Source organism: Saimiri boliviensis, chromosome 14 (assembly GCF_048565385.1).
Source record: "Saimiri boliviensis isolate mSaiBol1 chromosome 14, mSaiBol1.pri, whole genome shotgun sequence".
NCBI lineage: Eukaryota > Metazoa > Chordata > Mammalia > Primates > Cebidae > Saimiri > Saimiri boliviensis.
This window is the reverse complement of record NC_133462.1, coordinates 50,362,285-50,377,657: the sequence shown is the minus strand read 5'-3', so window position 1 is coordinate 50,377,657 and position 15,373 is coordinate 50,362,285. Positions and strand designations below refer to the sequence as shown.

The following is a 15,373-nucleotide window of genomic DNA, read 5'->3' as shown; positions in this document are numbered from 1 at the left end:
CTAGCTGTGGGGCCTTGGGGGGCTTAATCTCTCTGTGAAATGGGGCTAATCAGAGCTACCTCAATGGCATTTTTGAGAAGATATAGGACACAGTACCTGGTGTTGTATACCTGGCATAGGACAAGGACTCAATGAATGGAGACAATGATTATTACTGGTGTTACGGTTGTCACTGTAGGGATGTTCTCCGCCATGAGCTTCTCTACTGCCCTCCTTAGGGATTCAGGCTTCCTGGGTCTGTTAATTTACCCATTAGATAGGCAGTAGCCGAGAGCAAGGCCCGAATCTGTGAGATGAGTCAGGCCCCAGCCCCGCCCTGGCCCCCAAATCCAGTGGGTTGCTGGGTCTTATCAATTTGACCTCTTAAGGATACCTGAAATCTATGTTCCCTTCCCCCATCCACCCTGGACCTGCATTCTCTTCCCTTGAGGCCCTCATTCATGACACCCCACTTCCCAACTCTCCTTGTTGAAATTCTACCCTCCCTTAAGAGGCCATCTCAAACGTGACTTCTTCTATGTGGTCCTAAACAGGACTCAGGGCTTAGGTATCTGTCTGTGTTCTCTGGAAAATCTGGGACCAAGATGCTGCCCCCATGGAAAGAGCCTTCTGAGGGTCAGGAGGGGAGTCTGGGCATCTGCTGGGTGGGCATCTGCAGATGGGGGAAAATGGGAGGTGAGAGCCCTCACCACAATAGAATGGGGTGTCAAAGCAGGACAGCCAGGATCCCTGACCATCCCTGATAAGGGGAGGTGTCCAGGTTTCCTCTAGCTTACTGGTGTGCTTGATCAGGCTGTCAGTTTGAGGCTCGGAAGCAGAGGATTCAGAGAGGATTTATTCACTCATTTATTAAAAAACATTGAGAGCCATCTGCAAACTAGGCATCATGCTGTGTGCCGGGAGTTCACAGCTGAACGGAGTGCCTGCTATGGTCATATATGCAGGAGATTGAGGTAGAGCCCTCATCTTCTGGTGTAATGAACAAATCTAAGAACAGGGCTCTCAGGACCAGCTGAGCACTATCCACAGCAGGAAATGGCTTTCTGTATCCTCATTCAGTCTTCCTCTCTTCTCCGGCCATCCAAGGTCATTAGACCAGAGCATCAGATCTGGAAAACCTAGATCAGTGCTTTAAAAACATTACTGTGCTGATGAATCAATGAATCACCTGGGTGTCAGGTTAAAATCCAGGTTCTGATTTAGTACATCTGAGGTGGGGCCTAAGATTCTGCAGTTGGAACAAGCTTCCAGGTGATGCTGGAGCTGATGGTCCATGGGAGTCCACATTTCTACAAAGCTCCCCATGGGGATTCAGCCACAGACCATCAAGGGTATGACGGCCACCACTAGAGAACCATGTCTAAGGTGGCAGGCCTTGCCAGCAGAGGGCACTCGCTGAAGGGCTATTGGTCCCATCATGGCAGGTTTGATGTGGGTGGGAAGTCTTTCCTAATTACGGCTTTCAAAAGGTGTCCTGGTCAATGTGTTTTCACACCTGAGACTGCAGTGCTGGCCCATCCACCGACAGCCCCCTCGCTGATGAGCTGGGGATGTCTCCCAGCGGTGCCTGAGGTCTTCACAGAGAGAGCATTGGTGAGATGCTTGGGGAAGAGACAGAAGCACTGCTGGACCTTCTACAAGTGGGCTTGTGCTGTTGGGATGAAAGAAGATCATCCACCCCACCCTACTGATCACATCACTTCTTTGTGTTCAGGATGAGGGGCTGTAGGGCCTTTGTGAATAAGCTGGGTTTCCATGGCTTACATGCCATATGGCTATGTGGGAGGACCATGGCTCAGTGCTGAGCCTTGATCCAAGATAGGAAAGTCCAGCAATAGATCCATGGTCACAGGTCAGTTTTTCTGGTCCCTGTGAGACCGTCTGCTTAGGGCAATAGGGGTTCAGCCCAAGTTCCAACCTGGGACTCGGAGACAATAGCATATTGATAAAGGCTGTCATGGCCTGGGCACATCTGTGAACAGCTCAGGTTGAAAGTCTACTTGTTTTGCTGGGCTGCCAAGATCTTCTGGGGCTCCCATCAGTAGTCCTCATATCACCCTAGAATCGCTGGTTATGCACAAACAGGATCACCCACCATCTGTTCACCTGTTCTGAGAGGCAGCTCATCAAGAGCTTCAGCTGTGGCATGCAGGAACCTCCCAGAGGTCATCAACTGAGCGAGAAGCCCCAGGACTTTAGCAGAGCCCCTTGGCCCCTGGGCCCTTGAAGCGACAAGGAACAGGTAGTGCTAGGGATGGGTGACAGGGAATGGCTTACATTTTTGGGGAGGCAGTTTTCTTCGGTTTGGTTCAGAGGGCATTCTCTCTGCCAATGCTGGGAACGGCTCCATTATATGGTACTGGACTGTCATACGAGGGTTAGGAAGGTGAAGGTCATACTCACAGAGTAAGGGTACTGTGGCATAGATTTGGAAGCGTGCGAGTATGGATGTAAAGGGGAATACTGGGTATCTACGAAAGGTTATAGGTTCAGCCTTGGGTCTGAGAGGAAGAGGTGGGGCCATTCTTAGAAACGTATGGCATAGAGGATCAAGAACTATGGGTTGGTGGGAGGTGGAGGTTGCAGTGAGCCGAGATCACACCACTGCACTCCAGCCTGGGCAACGGAGCAATACTCTTTCTCAAAAAAAAAAAGAACTATGGGTTGGAATGGAGCCAAATATGGAAACGTGAAGAGGTGAGATATAGGATACTTGGTGGCCAAGTCACAACTTTAGTCTCAGGGAACATTGAAGGCCCTGTTGAGGGCCTAGCTGGCCCAGTCTAGCCCCAAAGCTTGGTCTGCATCTTGCCCTGGACTGACCCCTCTCCATCCTCTCTTCCACCAGGCGCCTAGATGCCAACCTCATCTCCCTGGTCCCGGAGAGGAGCTTTGAGGGGCTGTCCTCCCTCCGCCACCTCTGGCTGGACGACAATGTACTCACGGAGATCCCTGTCAGGGCCCTCAACAACCTCCCTGCCCTGCAGGCCATGACCCTGGCCCTCAACCACATCAGCCACATCCCTGACTACGCCTTCCAGAACCTCACCAGCCTTGTGGTGCTGTGAGTGCTGCTCTGTTCCCCATCCCCAGCGGGGTCCTGCTGGGGGCTGGGGGCTGCATGTTTACCCGAGTTGGATTAGAGCCTGGCTCGCTTTGCTCTTCTCTGCATGTTGCTAAATCTTCTGGCCTCCCTTTGGAAAAAGATGAGGATGACCGTTCACTGTTGATCCCATAGAGTTATCATGAAATCGAATGACATGAGAGCTTGAAACGTGCTCTGAGATCCACTAAAGGGTCCGGGTATTATAATCAGAAAACAGGAATTAAGCTATTATTTTCTTGCCATGCAGATATAATAACGATACCATGCTAATTGGAATATAAATCAAGAATTTCTTAAGTAATGTGTATCATATTTGACAATCAGATGATGCGGTCATATGCTTTGGCACAGGGATCGGGTAAATTCATCTCATTTCCCAGGCCTTAAGAAGCAGAGAAAAGCCATCACTTGTAATTAGACGGCAAAGCCCCATCACAGTAATTACCTGGGAGATAGCATCCCTGGCAGGAATTGGGGACTGGTGTTAACTCTGCCTTCCCAGTGGGAACTTTAGAGGGCAAATTAGCTCCCAGCTAATTGCTATGAATGATTGGTAAGTTCATAGGGTAATTACTAAAAGGGCTTGGAGGTCATGTATAATTGCTTTGGGTTACACACTAATTGCTGCAGGAACATGGCTTAGGAACATGCGTGTTAGTGGCTCTACTGAGTGGTAACATTGCCCCACCCCTACCCCGCTGCTTTTGGAGATCTGGCCTGGTTTTCTAAGCCGGGGAATGGATGATGCCTAGTTTCATTTGAGCGATGAAAAGGCAGGTACCAGTTTGTTTGTCTAATTCCCTGTCCTGAGAAGCTGAAGAACCAAGATGAATATCCTTGTGGACTACGTTCTTGTGTCAGGATGCCACACCCTCCCTTCTTCTGGGAGTCGTGAGGTGGGGGGTATTTATAGAGGTAAACAGAACAAGGTGATTGGTTCTAGCTTTGGTGATAGCCCCATGACATTGTGAGGGGTTGGGGTCAGGCCTCTATGAGGGATAAGATTACTGGAAAATGCTGGGTGCAGTGGCTCACGTCTGTAATCCTAGTACTTTAGGAGGCCAAGGAGGGTGGATCACCTGAGGTTGGGAGTTCAAGACCAGCCTGACCAACATGAAGAAACCCCGTCTCTACTAAGAATACAAAATTAGCCAGGTATGGTGGTGCATGCTGGTAATCCCAGCAACTTGGGGGGTTAAGGCAGGAAAATAACTTGAATCTGGAAGGCGGAGGCTGCCATTAGCAGAGACGGCGACACTGTACTCCAGCCTAGGTCAGGAAAGCAAAACCCCATCTCAAAAAAAAAAAAAAAAAAAAAAAAAGGATTACTGGAGAAATAAGAACTTCATAGTTAGTCCCAGATGAATGAGCAGAAGCAGGCATTTATTAAGCCCCCATGTTGGCGTACTGAAAACTCAAAAAACTGAGATATAGCCACTGCCCCCGAGGGGTTTTCAGTCCAGTTGAAACAGCAGAATAAATATGGGGAAAAATAATGCGTGTTGTAGTGTAACTTATTCTAACAGCCAGATGGCAAGTTCAGACTTGCAGCAACACAGGTATGGTGAGAAGGCTGAGATGGAGGAGAGGGAGGCTTCCTGGGGGAGGTGGGGTGGGGCCTGGACCTGGAAAGATGGTGAAGTGAAGAGGATGGGGGTGTTCCAAGCAGATAGCGATAAAGACACGGAGGGAGAGTAAGCGTGTTTGGCTGCCAGTGACCAGACCAGTCTAGCTGAAGCAGAGGGTCCCGTGCAGAGCTCGGGAGAAGAAGCTGGAAAGGTGCACGCTGGGACTCGCAACGTCAGTGCAGGGAGCTTGGCTTCTATCTGCCCATGTGGGAGGGAAGCTTGAAGGTTTTCAGGCAAGGGTTAAAAGGGAGTAGTTTAGGAAGATTAATTTGAAGGCTGGATTGGAACCAAGGCAGACTGGAGACAGGAACGTCAGTTCAGAGGCTCTTGGTATCAATCAAAGTCTAGTTAGTTTAAGGAGGTGGCAGAAAGGATGGAAGGGAAGGCATGACTGTGAGGGCTGTTTGAAGAAAGCACTGACCTGATCAAGAGATTTTCAAAGGGTAGAAAACCAAGAAGAAAGGGAGTCATGGGTGACTCCAAGGTTTGGGCAGGAGCCAGGAACTGGCCTGTAAGTCAGGCCTGTTATAGATCTAGGAGAGACGGGGAGGGGCCCACTGAGGACAATGAGGAACCGGGGACTAAGGAAAGAAAACCTGCTGGTGTAGGAGCAAAGCTGATGGAGTAAAACTGGTCCCTTTGCATGGGAAGAGGCCAGAAACATTACCCCTTAGTCCTAATCTTTTTTTTTTTTTTGGAGACCGAGTCTTGCTCTGTTGCCTAGCTGGAGTGCAGTGACACAGCCTTGGCTCACTACAACCTCTGCCTCCTGGGTTTAAGCAATTCTTCTGCCTCAGCCTCCCAAGTAGCTGGGACTACAGGTGTGCACCACCACACCGAGCTAATGTATTTTTAGTAGAGACGGGGTTTCACCATGTTGGCCAGGATGGCCTCAATCTCTTGACCCTGTGATCTACCCGCCTTGGCCTTCCAAAGTGCTGGAATTACAGGCATGAGCCACCGTGACTGGCCTACCCCTTAGTTCTTCACCTGCCTCCAACTCATGGGATGGAAGAGAAGGCTTCTAGCAGGAGGTGACCCGCGAAGTGGACAGGAGGCTGAGGAATGCTGTCCAGGGACTATGGGATGAGCCGTAGGAAGGCCCAGGAGGAAGATAAGGAAGACTGGATATGATGGGAAGGAAGAAAGACATTTGGTTCAAATCAAGGGATGGACAGGGCCCTGGCTGGAGGTGTGAGCAGGCAAGCAAGGTGGAGGAGAAGGGGCTTCTTTTAAACCCAAAGCCTGAACTTTCATCATCATCAGGCTGCTCTGCCTCATGTGAAACCCCGTCCCCCGCCACCACCACTGCTCTGGCACCAGCAGGACCCCTAGGTAGCACTCAGCTGGACAGCAGCGGTGTCAATGTGTGTCATCTGGACTATAAGCCCCAACACCTCCCCAAACTGGGCCATTCGAGGTACCCAAGATACCAGGGCTGAATGAATGGTTTAGAGGAGGGAGTTGGAGGCCTGGAGCTGGATGTTTAGCTGAGATGGTCTGGACCTGATATACTGGGGGAGGCAGAAGGGGGTGGAAAATGGAGATGGGGTTTCAACAGGAGGCAGGAAGAATGATAGAGTTTGGTGACAACTGGGATATAGGTGTGAAGGAAACTGGAAGAATTAAAACTCCTTGGTGAGGGAGGATCACTCCCAGAAGGCAGTGTTCTCCCCCATTGGGTCAGAAGCTCCCTGGGGACAGGAGTCTGTCTCCCGAACTAGAACCTCATGGAGCAGGTGGGGAACAATGGGGAAGACAGACAGAAGCTTTAAATCCCCAGGCTCACAGGAGGCCCGTCCTTACCCATCTACGCTGGGCGAGGCTGTCCCTTGACTTTATATTTGAACAACGACTTGGAAGCCAGCCTGATTTTTTCCCACTTGTCAGTGATTTCCTTCCTCCGCCTGAAGATGTTTTTAAATTCCTGAATTTAATAGTTTAACTAGAATATGTCCCAGTATAGAAGATTCAGCATCCAATTATCCTGGAACAATGTATGCTTTTGAGCTGCAGATTCCATTTTCATCATCTTACGGAATTTTTTGTATTATGTCTTTGAATACATCTTCAGTCTCATTTTTGGTTTCTCTGCCCCAGAAACATCAATCATGCTTGTGTTAAATCACCTTTATGTCTTCAGCATTTAGTTTTTGTTTTAACGTTTTTGTCTCATTCAACCATAGTCACCATGATCATCTCAAGTTTTCTCTCTGATACCAATTCAATTTTTAGCAGTGTCTACACTGTCCCTTGTTTTAAATTTATTGACTAGTTTTTGTTTGTTTGTTTGTTTTGTTTTGTTTTGTTTTGTTTTTTTGAGACGGAGTTTCGCTCTTGTTACCCAGGCTGGAGTGCAATGGCACAATCTCGGCTCACCGCAACCTCCGCCTCCTGGGTTCAGGCAATTCTTCTGCCTCAGTCTCCTGAGTAGCTGGGATTACAGGCACGCACCACCATGCCCAGCTGATTTTTGTATTTTTAGTAGAGACGGGGTTTCACCATGTTGACCAGAATGGTCTCGATCTCTTGACCTCATGATCCACCCGCCTTGGCCTCCCAAAGTGCTGGGATTACAGGCTTGAGCCACCGCGCCCGGCCCAGTTTTTTGTTTTTTTGTTTGTTTGTTTTTGAGATACAGTCTTGCTGTGTCACCCAGGTTGGAGTGCAATGGCACAATCTTTGCTCACTGCAACCTCCACTTTCTGGGTTTAAGCAATTCTCCTGCCTCAGCCTCTCCAGTAGCTGGGACTACAGGTGCCTGCCACCAAGCCCAGCTAATTTTTGTATTTTTAGTAAAGGTGGGGTTTCACTATGTTGGCCAGGCTGGTCTTGAACTTCTGACATCGTGATCTGCCTGCCTTGGCCTCCCAAAGTGCTGAGATTACAGGCATGAGCCACTATGCCTGGCCTACCCCTTAGTCCTTCACCTGCCTCCAACTCATGGGATGGAAGACAGAGGCTTTTAGCAGGTGACCCATGAAGTGGACAGGAGGCTGAGGAATGCTGTCCAGGCCCTTGACTAGTTTTTTTTTTAGTGATGTAGTGTTGGTCCTGGACTTATTTCCTTAATCTACTGTGTCATTTTTTCTTTCATTTAGGAAGATTTATCTTTGAAATACTGTTTTATTGGATTGCTTTGTAGCAGAAGGCTATTGTGATTCACTTCCTTGTCTTCCTGGTTCACTACTTACCTTTTCTTCTAGGCTTGAAGCTTTGCCTGACTTTTGCCTCCTCCTCTTGCTCTCTGTTTGTTTCCCTGTTGCATGTTTTCACAATTTCCATGCAATGTCGTTTTTTTCTGACTTATGCTTGGATAGCTCTGTCCGGTTGTTCAAGCTGCACCACTTTGGGGCCCCCTTCGCCTGGAATGCCCTTCCCTCTGCTTGCTCAGTTCACCTGTCCTTCAAGGCCCTGCTCTGGATCACCACCTCTATAAAGCCTTCCTTGATTCCTCCGGCCTCACCAACCTCCCTCTTCTCTGAGCGTGTCTGCAGCTCTCTCCAGTTGTAACAGAAAGCTTCGCCTTTAATTATATGTTGTCTGCAGCGGTTTGCTGTTGGCTCCCGTAAGTACGTCTGGCCACTGAGTCAGGCAGGCTGGGTCCTGCAGAGCCCGGCCATAGAAAAAGCCTCAGACTTGAGCCCCTCTGACATCAGGCCTGTCTCCTAGCGCTTAGGGGGAGCTGGCTTTAGCCTTGGCCTCGGGCTCTCCTCGCCCTTTTTCCTTCAATAGGAAATCAAAACGGGATAGCCTGTGGTCAATCCAGCCTTGGAGACTGTGGCTTCAGGAGTCCGTCTTGGCCAGTCATTTTGTTCCTGGAAACAAAGGGATGGACCATTAGGGTCATTCTGTCCATGCTTCTGCCTCCACTTTCCCACTCATGTCACCGTGTGCTCTTCCATCCCTGGGCCCCAGTGCCACCGGCACCCATTCTGATGCATCTTTTCTTCCTGTGCAGGCATTTGCATAACAACCGCATCCAGCATCTGGGGACCCACAGCTTCGAGGGGCTGCACAATCTGGAGACACTGTGAGTTTTGAGGTCTTGGTCAATCTGTCTGCCTGGTGATGAAAGCCTGGAGTCCTGGAGTGAGGGGAGCGCACAGAGGGAAAGGCCAGCAGGCCTGGGATGCTGGGGTCTGGCCCCGGGCTTGTTCACCCACATGCCTCTCCCTGGCACTTTCCCTGCAATATCACTGAGAATGAATTTCTTCCTCCTTCAAGTAGTCAGAATGTGCCCTCTGGGAGTTCAGAACGGCCCAGGGAGGGAGTAGGAACCTGGGATCTCCCTGCAGGCAGAGACCACCAAAATAATGAAAATTCTGGACAAAAATGGGACTTGCAAGAAGCTCGAAGAAGTAGAATATGAAGCCTGGGGAATAGAAGGCATGGGGGCGGGGCTGGGGCTGACTCGATGGCAGTTTTGACATCTGTGTAAGGGTGGCTGCTGACGGAAGGGAGAGTAATACCACAGAGTAATGCTGGGACTGTTTGCCAGTCGATCTAACTACCTAATGATTAATGGGGAGATGGCCCATTCAGCGCTCCAGCCTGACTATAAAAAGCACCCAAGCTGTTGACTCTCAAAAAGCCATATTATTCACACATCATCATCCTGGAATTCAGTTAAGGTCAGAATGCACCCAAAGCCTCCCATCATTTCCTCTGGAGTCCTGCCAGCCCCCTCACAGTGGGCTGCGTGGGCCCCACTTGAGCAAACAACTGGCTGGGCTACGTGTGGCCGTCGCTGCCAGCTGGGGTCGCTCAGCTCCCACGAGGGAGCTGGCTGCCACGGCCACCTGGTACAGGCCTGGGAGAGGGGCAGTGGGGAGAGAAGGACCCCCGGGTCACCAAGTGTGAGCCGCTGAGGTTGGGGTGGAGCTCATGGTGTCAGGGGGATGGTCAGTTTCTCTTACCCCCTACTTGCTTCCCCTCACCCTCCATAACCAACCCCCGCCTCCATTCTCCACCCAACCCACGTATACTCCAGGACATCACTCCTGAGGTGAGGGGTTTTCAAGAATCCAAAGCAGCAGAGGAGAAAATGCTGAGCCAAGCTGTGACCTGGGAAGCAACTTACGCAGAAAACCACTGGGCAAAAGCTATCCCAGGAGGCCTGGGCTGATGGCATCTGTGGTGGTGCAGGGAAAAGGAATGGGGAGGCTGAACCCAAGCTCCGCTCTTTTTCCCTGTGGCCACAAGACCCAGGAGTGTGGCTGCGTTCTTGCGCTCAGCCTGAAGCAGGAGAAACGGCAGAGCCAGCCCAGCTTTGCCAGCACGCTCACCCTCCAGAAGACTGCGGGCTGAGGTGTGGGCGACAAGCTCCAGCTTGGAGACAGGAAAATCGGAACCTCTCCCTGCCACTGTGCGTGGCTTGGGCTATGTGTTCCTCCCTCTCTAGCTGTCATAGACAGCTGGACAGTTAACTCTGGGCAGTCTAACCCACTCAATCAACATCTGAGAAAACTGATGTCCGAGGAGGTGGCATGGCCCGCCCAGAGTTACTCCCTCTGTTAGAGACAGAGCAGACCTAGGGTGTGTTAACGAGAAAACATACATGAAAGCCCCTTGGGTACAGCCTGCTGTCCTCTTTCGTCTGGGTCAGATGTGAACTGTGTGAGCCTGCTATGTGCCAGCTGTTTGGGGGATCCTAGACGTAAGAGATGCTCACTACCCTGTAAAAGCCTGTGCCCCCACAGCCACCCTCCCTCAGGAGATACAAGAGCTTTTAGGGCAGCATTTGGAGTTGCCATGCATGAGCAGGAGTCCAAGGTCATGGGCCCCGGAGTGTGGGTGCTGTTAGCTCTGCTGGGAAGTCAGTTGGGGAGGGGGTGCATATACCCGCTGTGGGTTGGCACCTCTAAAAAGCCAACTAGCTACCGTTTCTTCACTTTTAGGGCACACTGCCTAATTCTTTCTCAATTGGCCAATGGATTGCCGAGCAGGGCATTTGGCTCAGCTGGTGCTGGCTGAATTACAGAGCAATCCTGCCGCTAAGCGCCCACTGTACTTTTCATCTGCGGGAGCACTTGGTCGCATCACACAAAGCCCCGGGCCTGCACCCACTTTACCAATGGGAAAGCCAAGGCTAGGAGCCTGGTAGCAAAGCCCTTGGCATCAGACAGGCTGGGGTCCAATGCAAATTCTACCAGTGATGTGACCTTGGTCAAAGCCTTTGCCTCTGTGAGTCTCCGTTTTCTAATCTGAAACATGATGCCAGTGATAGTACTAATCCTACAGGGTTGGCCTGTGGATTATGTGAGATGATGTCTGTAAAATTCTTACAGACCCTGACAAGCTGCACAGGGACCTGCCCGACACTCCTTTCTCCTTTCCCATCCCCTCCTCTGAGGGACTCCATCTCAACAATACCCCTTTCTTCCTGCCCCTGAGGGGGTAAGTTCTTCCAACTTTTGATCTCCAATTAAAAAGGGGAAAAGTGTGTTCTTTATTCTCTGTTCCCCAGAGCATTTGCTGGGGAGCCCGAGGGGGCAGCCAGATGTGGCAGGGGGAGGAGTAACTGGGAGAATAAAAGGAGAAAGAAATGATAGTCAAACCTTTTAATTGTTGCATAATTGGCACGCTCTGCAGCCTCGGTTATTACTCCGGAGCTTTTCATGTGAGCTTCTCACTGGAAGGGTATTTCTCCCTCAGGCCCCGTAAATCTCTGCCACTTAGACCTCTCTCATCTCCGGCAGCAGAGGGAAGATCAAACCCCTGCGGCCCAAGCTGTGGTTTGGCTGGAGCTGTGGTTTGGCTCCTCTGCAGACTCCTCTAAGTGGGGAAAGCGGCCCCCAGCCATACCACCTGGGGAGGAGGAGCCAGGTGCGGGCATGCACACGCGTGGTCTCACAGGCATCTGGAACTGCACAGCCCATCACGTGCACAGGCAGCACACGCGCCACATGCTTCAAGCCTTACATGGCCCTCACTCCGCATAGGCAGCCTCACCCCACAACCCAGCACCGCACAGAAATGCCCTTTACAAATGCACCTGCAGCAACACAGCCTCTGGGATGCCCTCAGCTCTGGAGACCAGGCTGTTTGGGTTCCAACCCCAGCTTTGCCTCTGCAAGGTGGGTCAGCCAGAGGAAGTACCCCCACCTCTGTGAGCCTCACTTCTTTCATCTACGCAATGGGCTACATCAGAGATGGGGATAAAGTGTGAGAGACATACACCATGCTCTTTTACTCTGAAAGGGCCAGCAAATCCAAGTGATTTGTGCAGGGTTCGGGGGATGGGCACTGTTAAGACCTCTCTCTTGCTTAGCAGAACAAATCATGCCAACTCCACCCGCCCCACCCCCTTCCTGCAGAAACCTTGCTGCCCTCTGGGAAAGTCTGACCTTCATAGGAAGAAAGCTCCCAGGACATTTCTCCTGATGTAATCATCATCATTCCAGACTTTGCCAGGAAACCTCAGCCAGAAGCAGATAGGACATGCTTCATCCGCATCCACAGCTCCTTTCGACTTCCACAGTGAGGATGACCCACAGTTTGCTGAGAAATTGAGAATCAGAGGTGGTCTAGCCCCCAGACTGTGAAGTAGTATTTCCACTTACCAGATCAGACCAAAGGTAGATATTTGGGGGTGAGTGGCCCATGTTTCTATAGTTTGTAAGTGATGGTAAGCCACTAGAAACCATACCTCTCGCTTCATAACACGTTGTTTCATTTAGCAATAGCTCCCTTGAGGTCAGATCAATCATAGGACTTCCCGGGTATCTAGGCTGAGAGATAAGAGAGCATGGTAAAGAATATTTCTAGGAAGGTTTTCCCAGGAGGTCTCAGGACCTGAAAGCAGGTGCCTGTGCTCCTAGGTCAGTGTTTGGAAATGTGTGCTTAGAGGCCATGAGGAGCTAGTCTAGCCTGACAGCCAATGATCCTTGAACTCCTAGCTATACTTAAAAATAAAATCTTTGCAAGAAAAAAAGGAAGGCCTAGCAAACCCAACTGCATCCTAAAGGGCCCACCCTCATGCTCTACATCTGGGAACTTGATGGCTGAATCTCAGCTAGAACCCAGAGGGGACAGGGCCCAGGATGGACCCAGGGACGACAGTGTCTCACTTCTCTCGGGCCTGGGTGATACTCCCTGGGCCTTGGTATAACCTCATTAAACAAATCAGCCTCAACTGGAGCCTTGTGCTGGCTGGACCCTTCCCTTTGGAGGAGAGCCGGAGGCCATAGTGAGAACAGAAACCTTCTAGCCCCAGCTCTCTCTCTAAATCAGGACCAGCATTCCACAGGGGCCTGGGATGGGAAGAGGGCAGAGAATAAATTTATGGAATTCTGTATTTCTATTGTAAAATACAAAATTGTACCTTCCACATCAAATCTCCTCTGGGGATGGATGCCCTGGTGATGTGTTTCCACAGAACATTTTTACTTCAACAGTGGCCGTAGCTAGAAAATGTTCCTCTCTCTGTGTGTCTTGGAAACCACTAATCCCAACAGGAAACTGATTCGGACTTGTTTCTGAGAGTATCTGGCCACCCCTCCCTCCTGGCCCTGACATCAGCCTCTGGCCAGGGACAGGAAACCAGGTGGACTTCCCCTGAGGTCCTTCCAGGGCTCAGGGTTCTTCCCAGAGTAGAATGAAGATTTGACTTGACTCAGTAGACCTAGATTCAAAGCCTGGCTCTGCCACCAGCATGTGACAGGTACAAGTCACCTGACTTTTCAAGGACCTCGGTTTCCACAAATAGAAAATGAGGATAATAGTTTTCAATGAAATGGCCGGGCGCGGTGGCTCACGCCTGTAATCCCAGCACTTTGGGAGGCCAAGGCAGGTGGATCACGAGGTCAAGAGATCGAGACGATCCTGGCCAACATGGTGAAACCCCTGTCTCTACTAAAACTACAAAAAAAAAAATCAGCCAGGTGTGTTGGCACATGACTGTAGTCCCAGTTACTCAGGAGGCTGAGGCAGTAGAATCACCTGAATGCAGGAGGCAGAGGTTGCAGTGAACTGAGATCACACCACTGCACTCCAGCCTGGTGACAGAGTGAGACTCTCTCTCAAAAAAAATTTTTTTTAATTGAGAAGACTGTTGTCAAGGACCACATTAAATGAGATGACTTCACATGGTGCCTGGAATATTATAGGTGTTTGATTTACGTCGGCTTTCTTTCCTATCCCATTTAATGTTGGATGGAATGTGTCCTAAGGTGGCCGGGAGGATGTTACCCAGAGGAGTTGTTTCACAGTGGTCCACGCTGTGTCTCATCTCCTCTGTGGGATGGATGGGAATTTCCAGGCAGTCAGGGCATGGCTACTGTGTTAATTTCCCGTGGCTGCCATAACAAATTACCACAAATTTTGTGGCTTAAAAGAAAACAGCAACTTATTCTCCCACCGATCTAGAGGTCAGAAGTCCAAAATCAAGGTGTTAGCAGAGATGGTGCCTTCTGGAGGGTTTGAGGCAGAATCCACATCAGGCCTCTCACCTCACTTCTGGTGTCTGGTGGCAATCCTTGACTTTAGACCCATCACTCCAGTCTCTGACTCTATCTGCATGTTGCCTTTTTTGTTTTCTTCTGTGTCTCTCCTGTGTGTGTCTCCTCTTCTTGTAAGAACATTTGCCATTGGATTTGGGGCCCATCCTGTTAACCAAGGGTGATCTCATCTTGAGATCTTTAATTCCTTCTACAGAGGCTCTCTTTCCAAATCAGCCCACAATCACAGGTGCCAGGGTACATTCACAGGTACCAGGCTCACATTCACAGGTACCAGGCTTGGACATATCTTTTGTGGGCTACCTACAATTCAACCCTCTATACAGCTATCCTGGGAGGCTCCATGACAGAGCTCTCTGGGGACAAGCTAATGGGTTGAGCAGAGATCCAGATGAATCTTGCAAATTTGCCTTTTTATCTCAACGTAAGTCACTAGTCACTGGGCAAATAATCATCCCACTAGTCACTGGGCAAATAATAATTGCCTGCAGTTAAGAGAATTAGAAATATTATTTTCTCAAAGGCCGTCTCATCTCGTATCTTATTTAACCCCCCAACCACTTATTGAGAAAGACAAGGCGGGAATTGTGCATCCTCATGTTACCGATGAGGAAACTGAAACAAAGGGTGGATGACTTGCCCAAGGGCACTCAGCTAATTAAGAGCCAGGATTAGAACTTGGGTTTCTCGGCCTTTGGCCCAGCATCAGCCCATGAGACCACACTGCCTCTTGAAGCTAAGAATTGAGGAGCTCTCTTTCCTCGCCAGTTCTTAATCATCTTACATTTGTGGGTTTATTAGCTGCAAATTTGTGGGGTTTTGTGGCTTATAGAGGAATTTATTGTTCCATATAAAACATTTTTTTCTGGCTTTCCCCGTAGAACCACTAATGACTTTTAACAGGCAGAAAATTGAGCTGCCCAATGAGTTTGTGTTGCGTTCTGTGACCTTGACGAGTTATTAATAGTTCTTCCCAGCACAACATTCCCTTTCCCATTGCCCTGGTGTGGGGGGTAGCCAAGGTCACTGCTCCTGTCATTGCTGCCTCTCCCTCCCCTGCTGGCAATGGGGCCAAAACTTCCGCTGTGAACTCTGCCCCCTCCGACGACCGCTCCCACAAGCACCCCAGCCAGCTGTCTGTAATGGAGAGGAAGGGCGGCTAAGCGGGGTGGGGAGCC

General features: G+C 50.2%; 1 protein-coding gene across 4 annotated transcripts in view; it reads left to right on the top strand.

Annotated features, from left to right (window-relative positions):
- Positions 1-15,373, top strand: part of LGR6 (leucine rich repeat containing G protein-coupled receptor 6) — a 128,869-nt gene that overhangs the window by 78,522 nt on the left and 34,974 nt on the right. For 3 of the 4 annotated variants that reach the window (XM_074385033.1, XM_039467063.2, XM_010348873.3), the window contains 2 exons: positions 2,849-3,064; positions 8,696-8,767. In XM_074385033.1, the coding sequence (XP_074241134.1) occupies positions 2,849-3,064; positions 8,696-8,767 (288 nt within the window). The remainder of the gene's footprint in view (positions 1-2,848; positions 3,065-8,695; positions 8,768-15,373) is intronic. The other variant, XM_010348874.3, reaches the window with a different exon arrangement.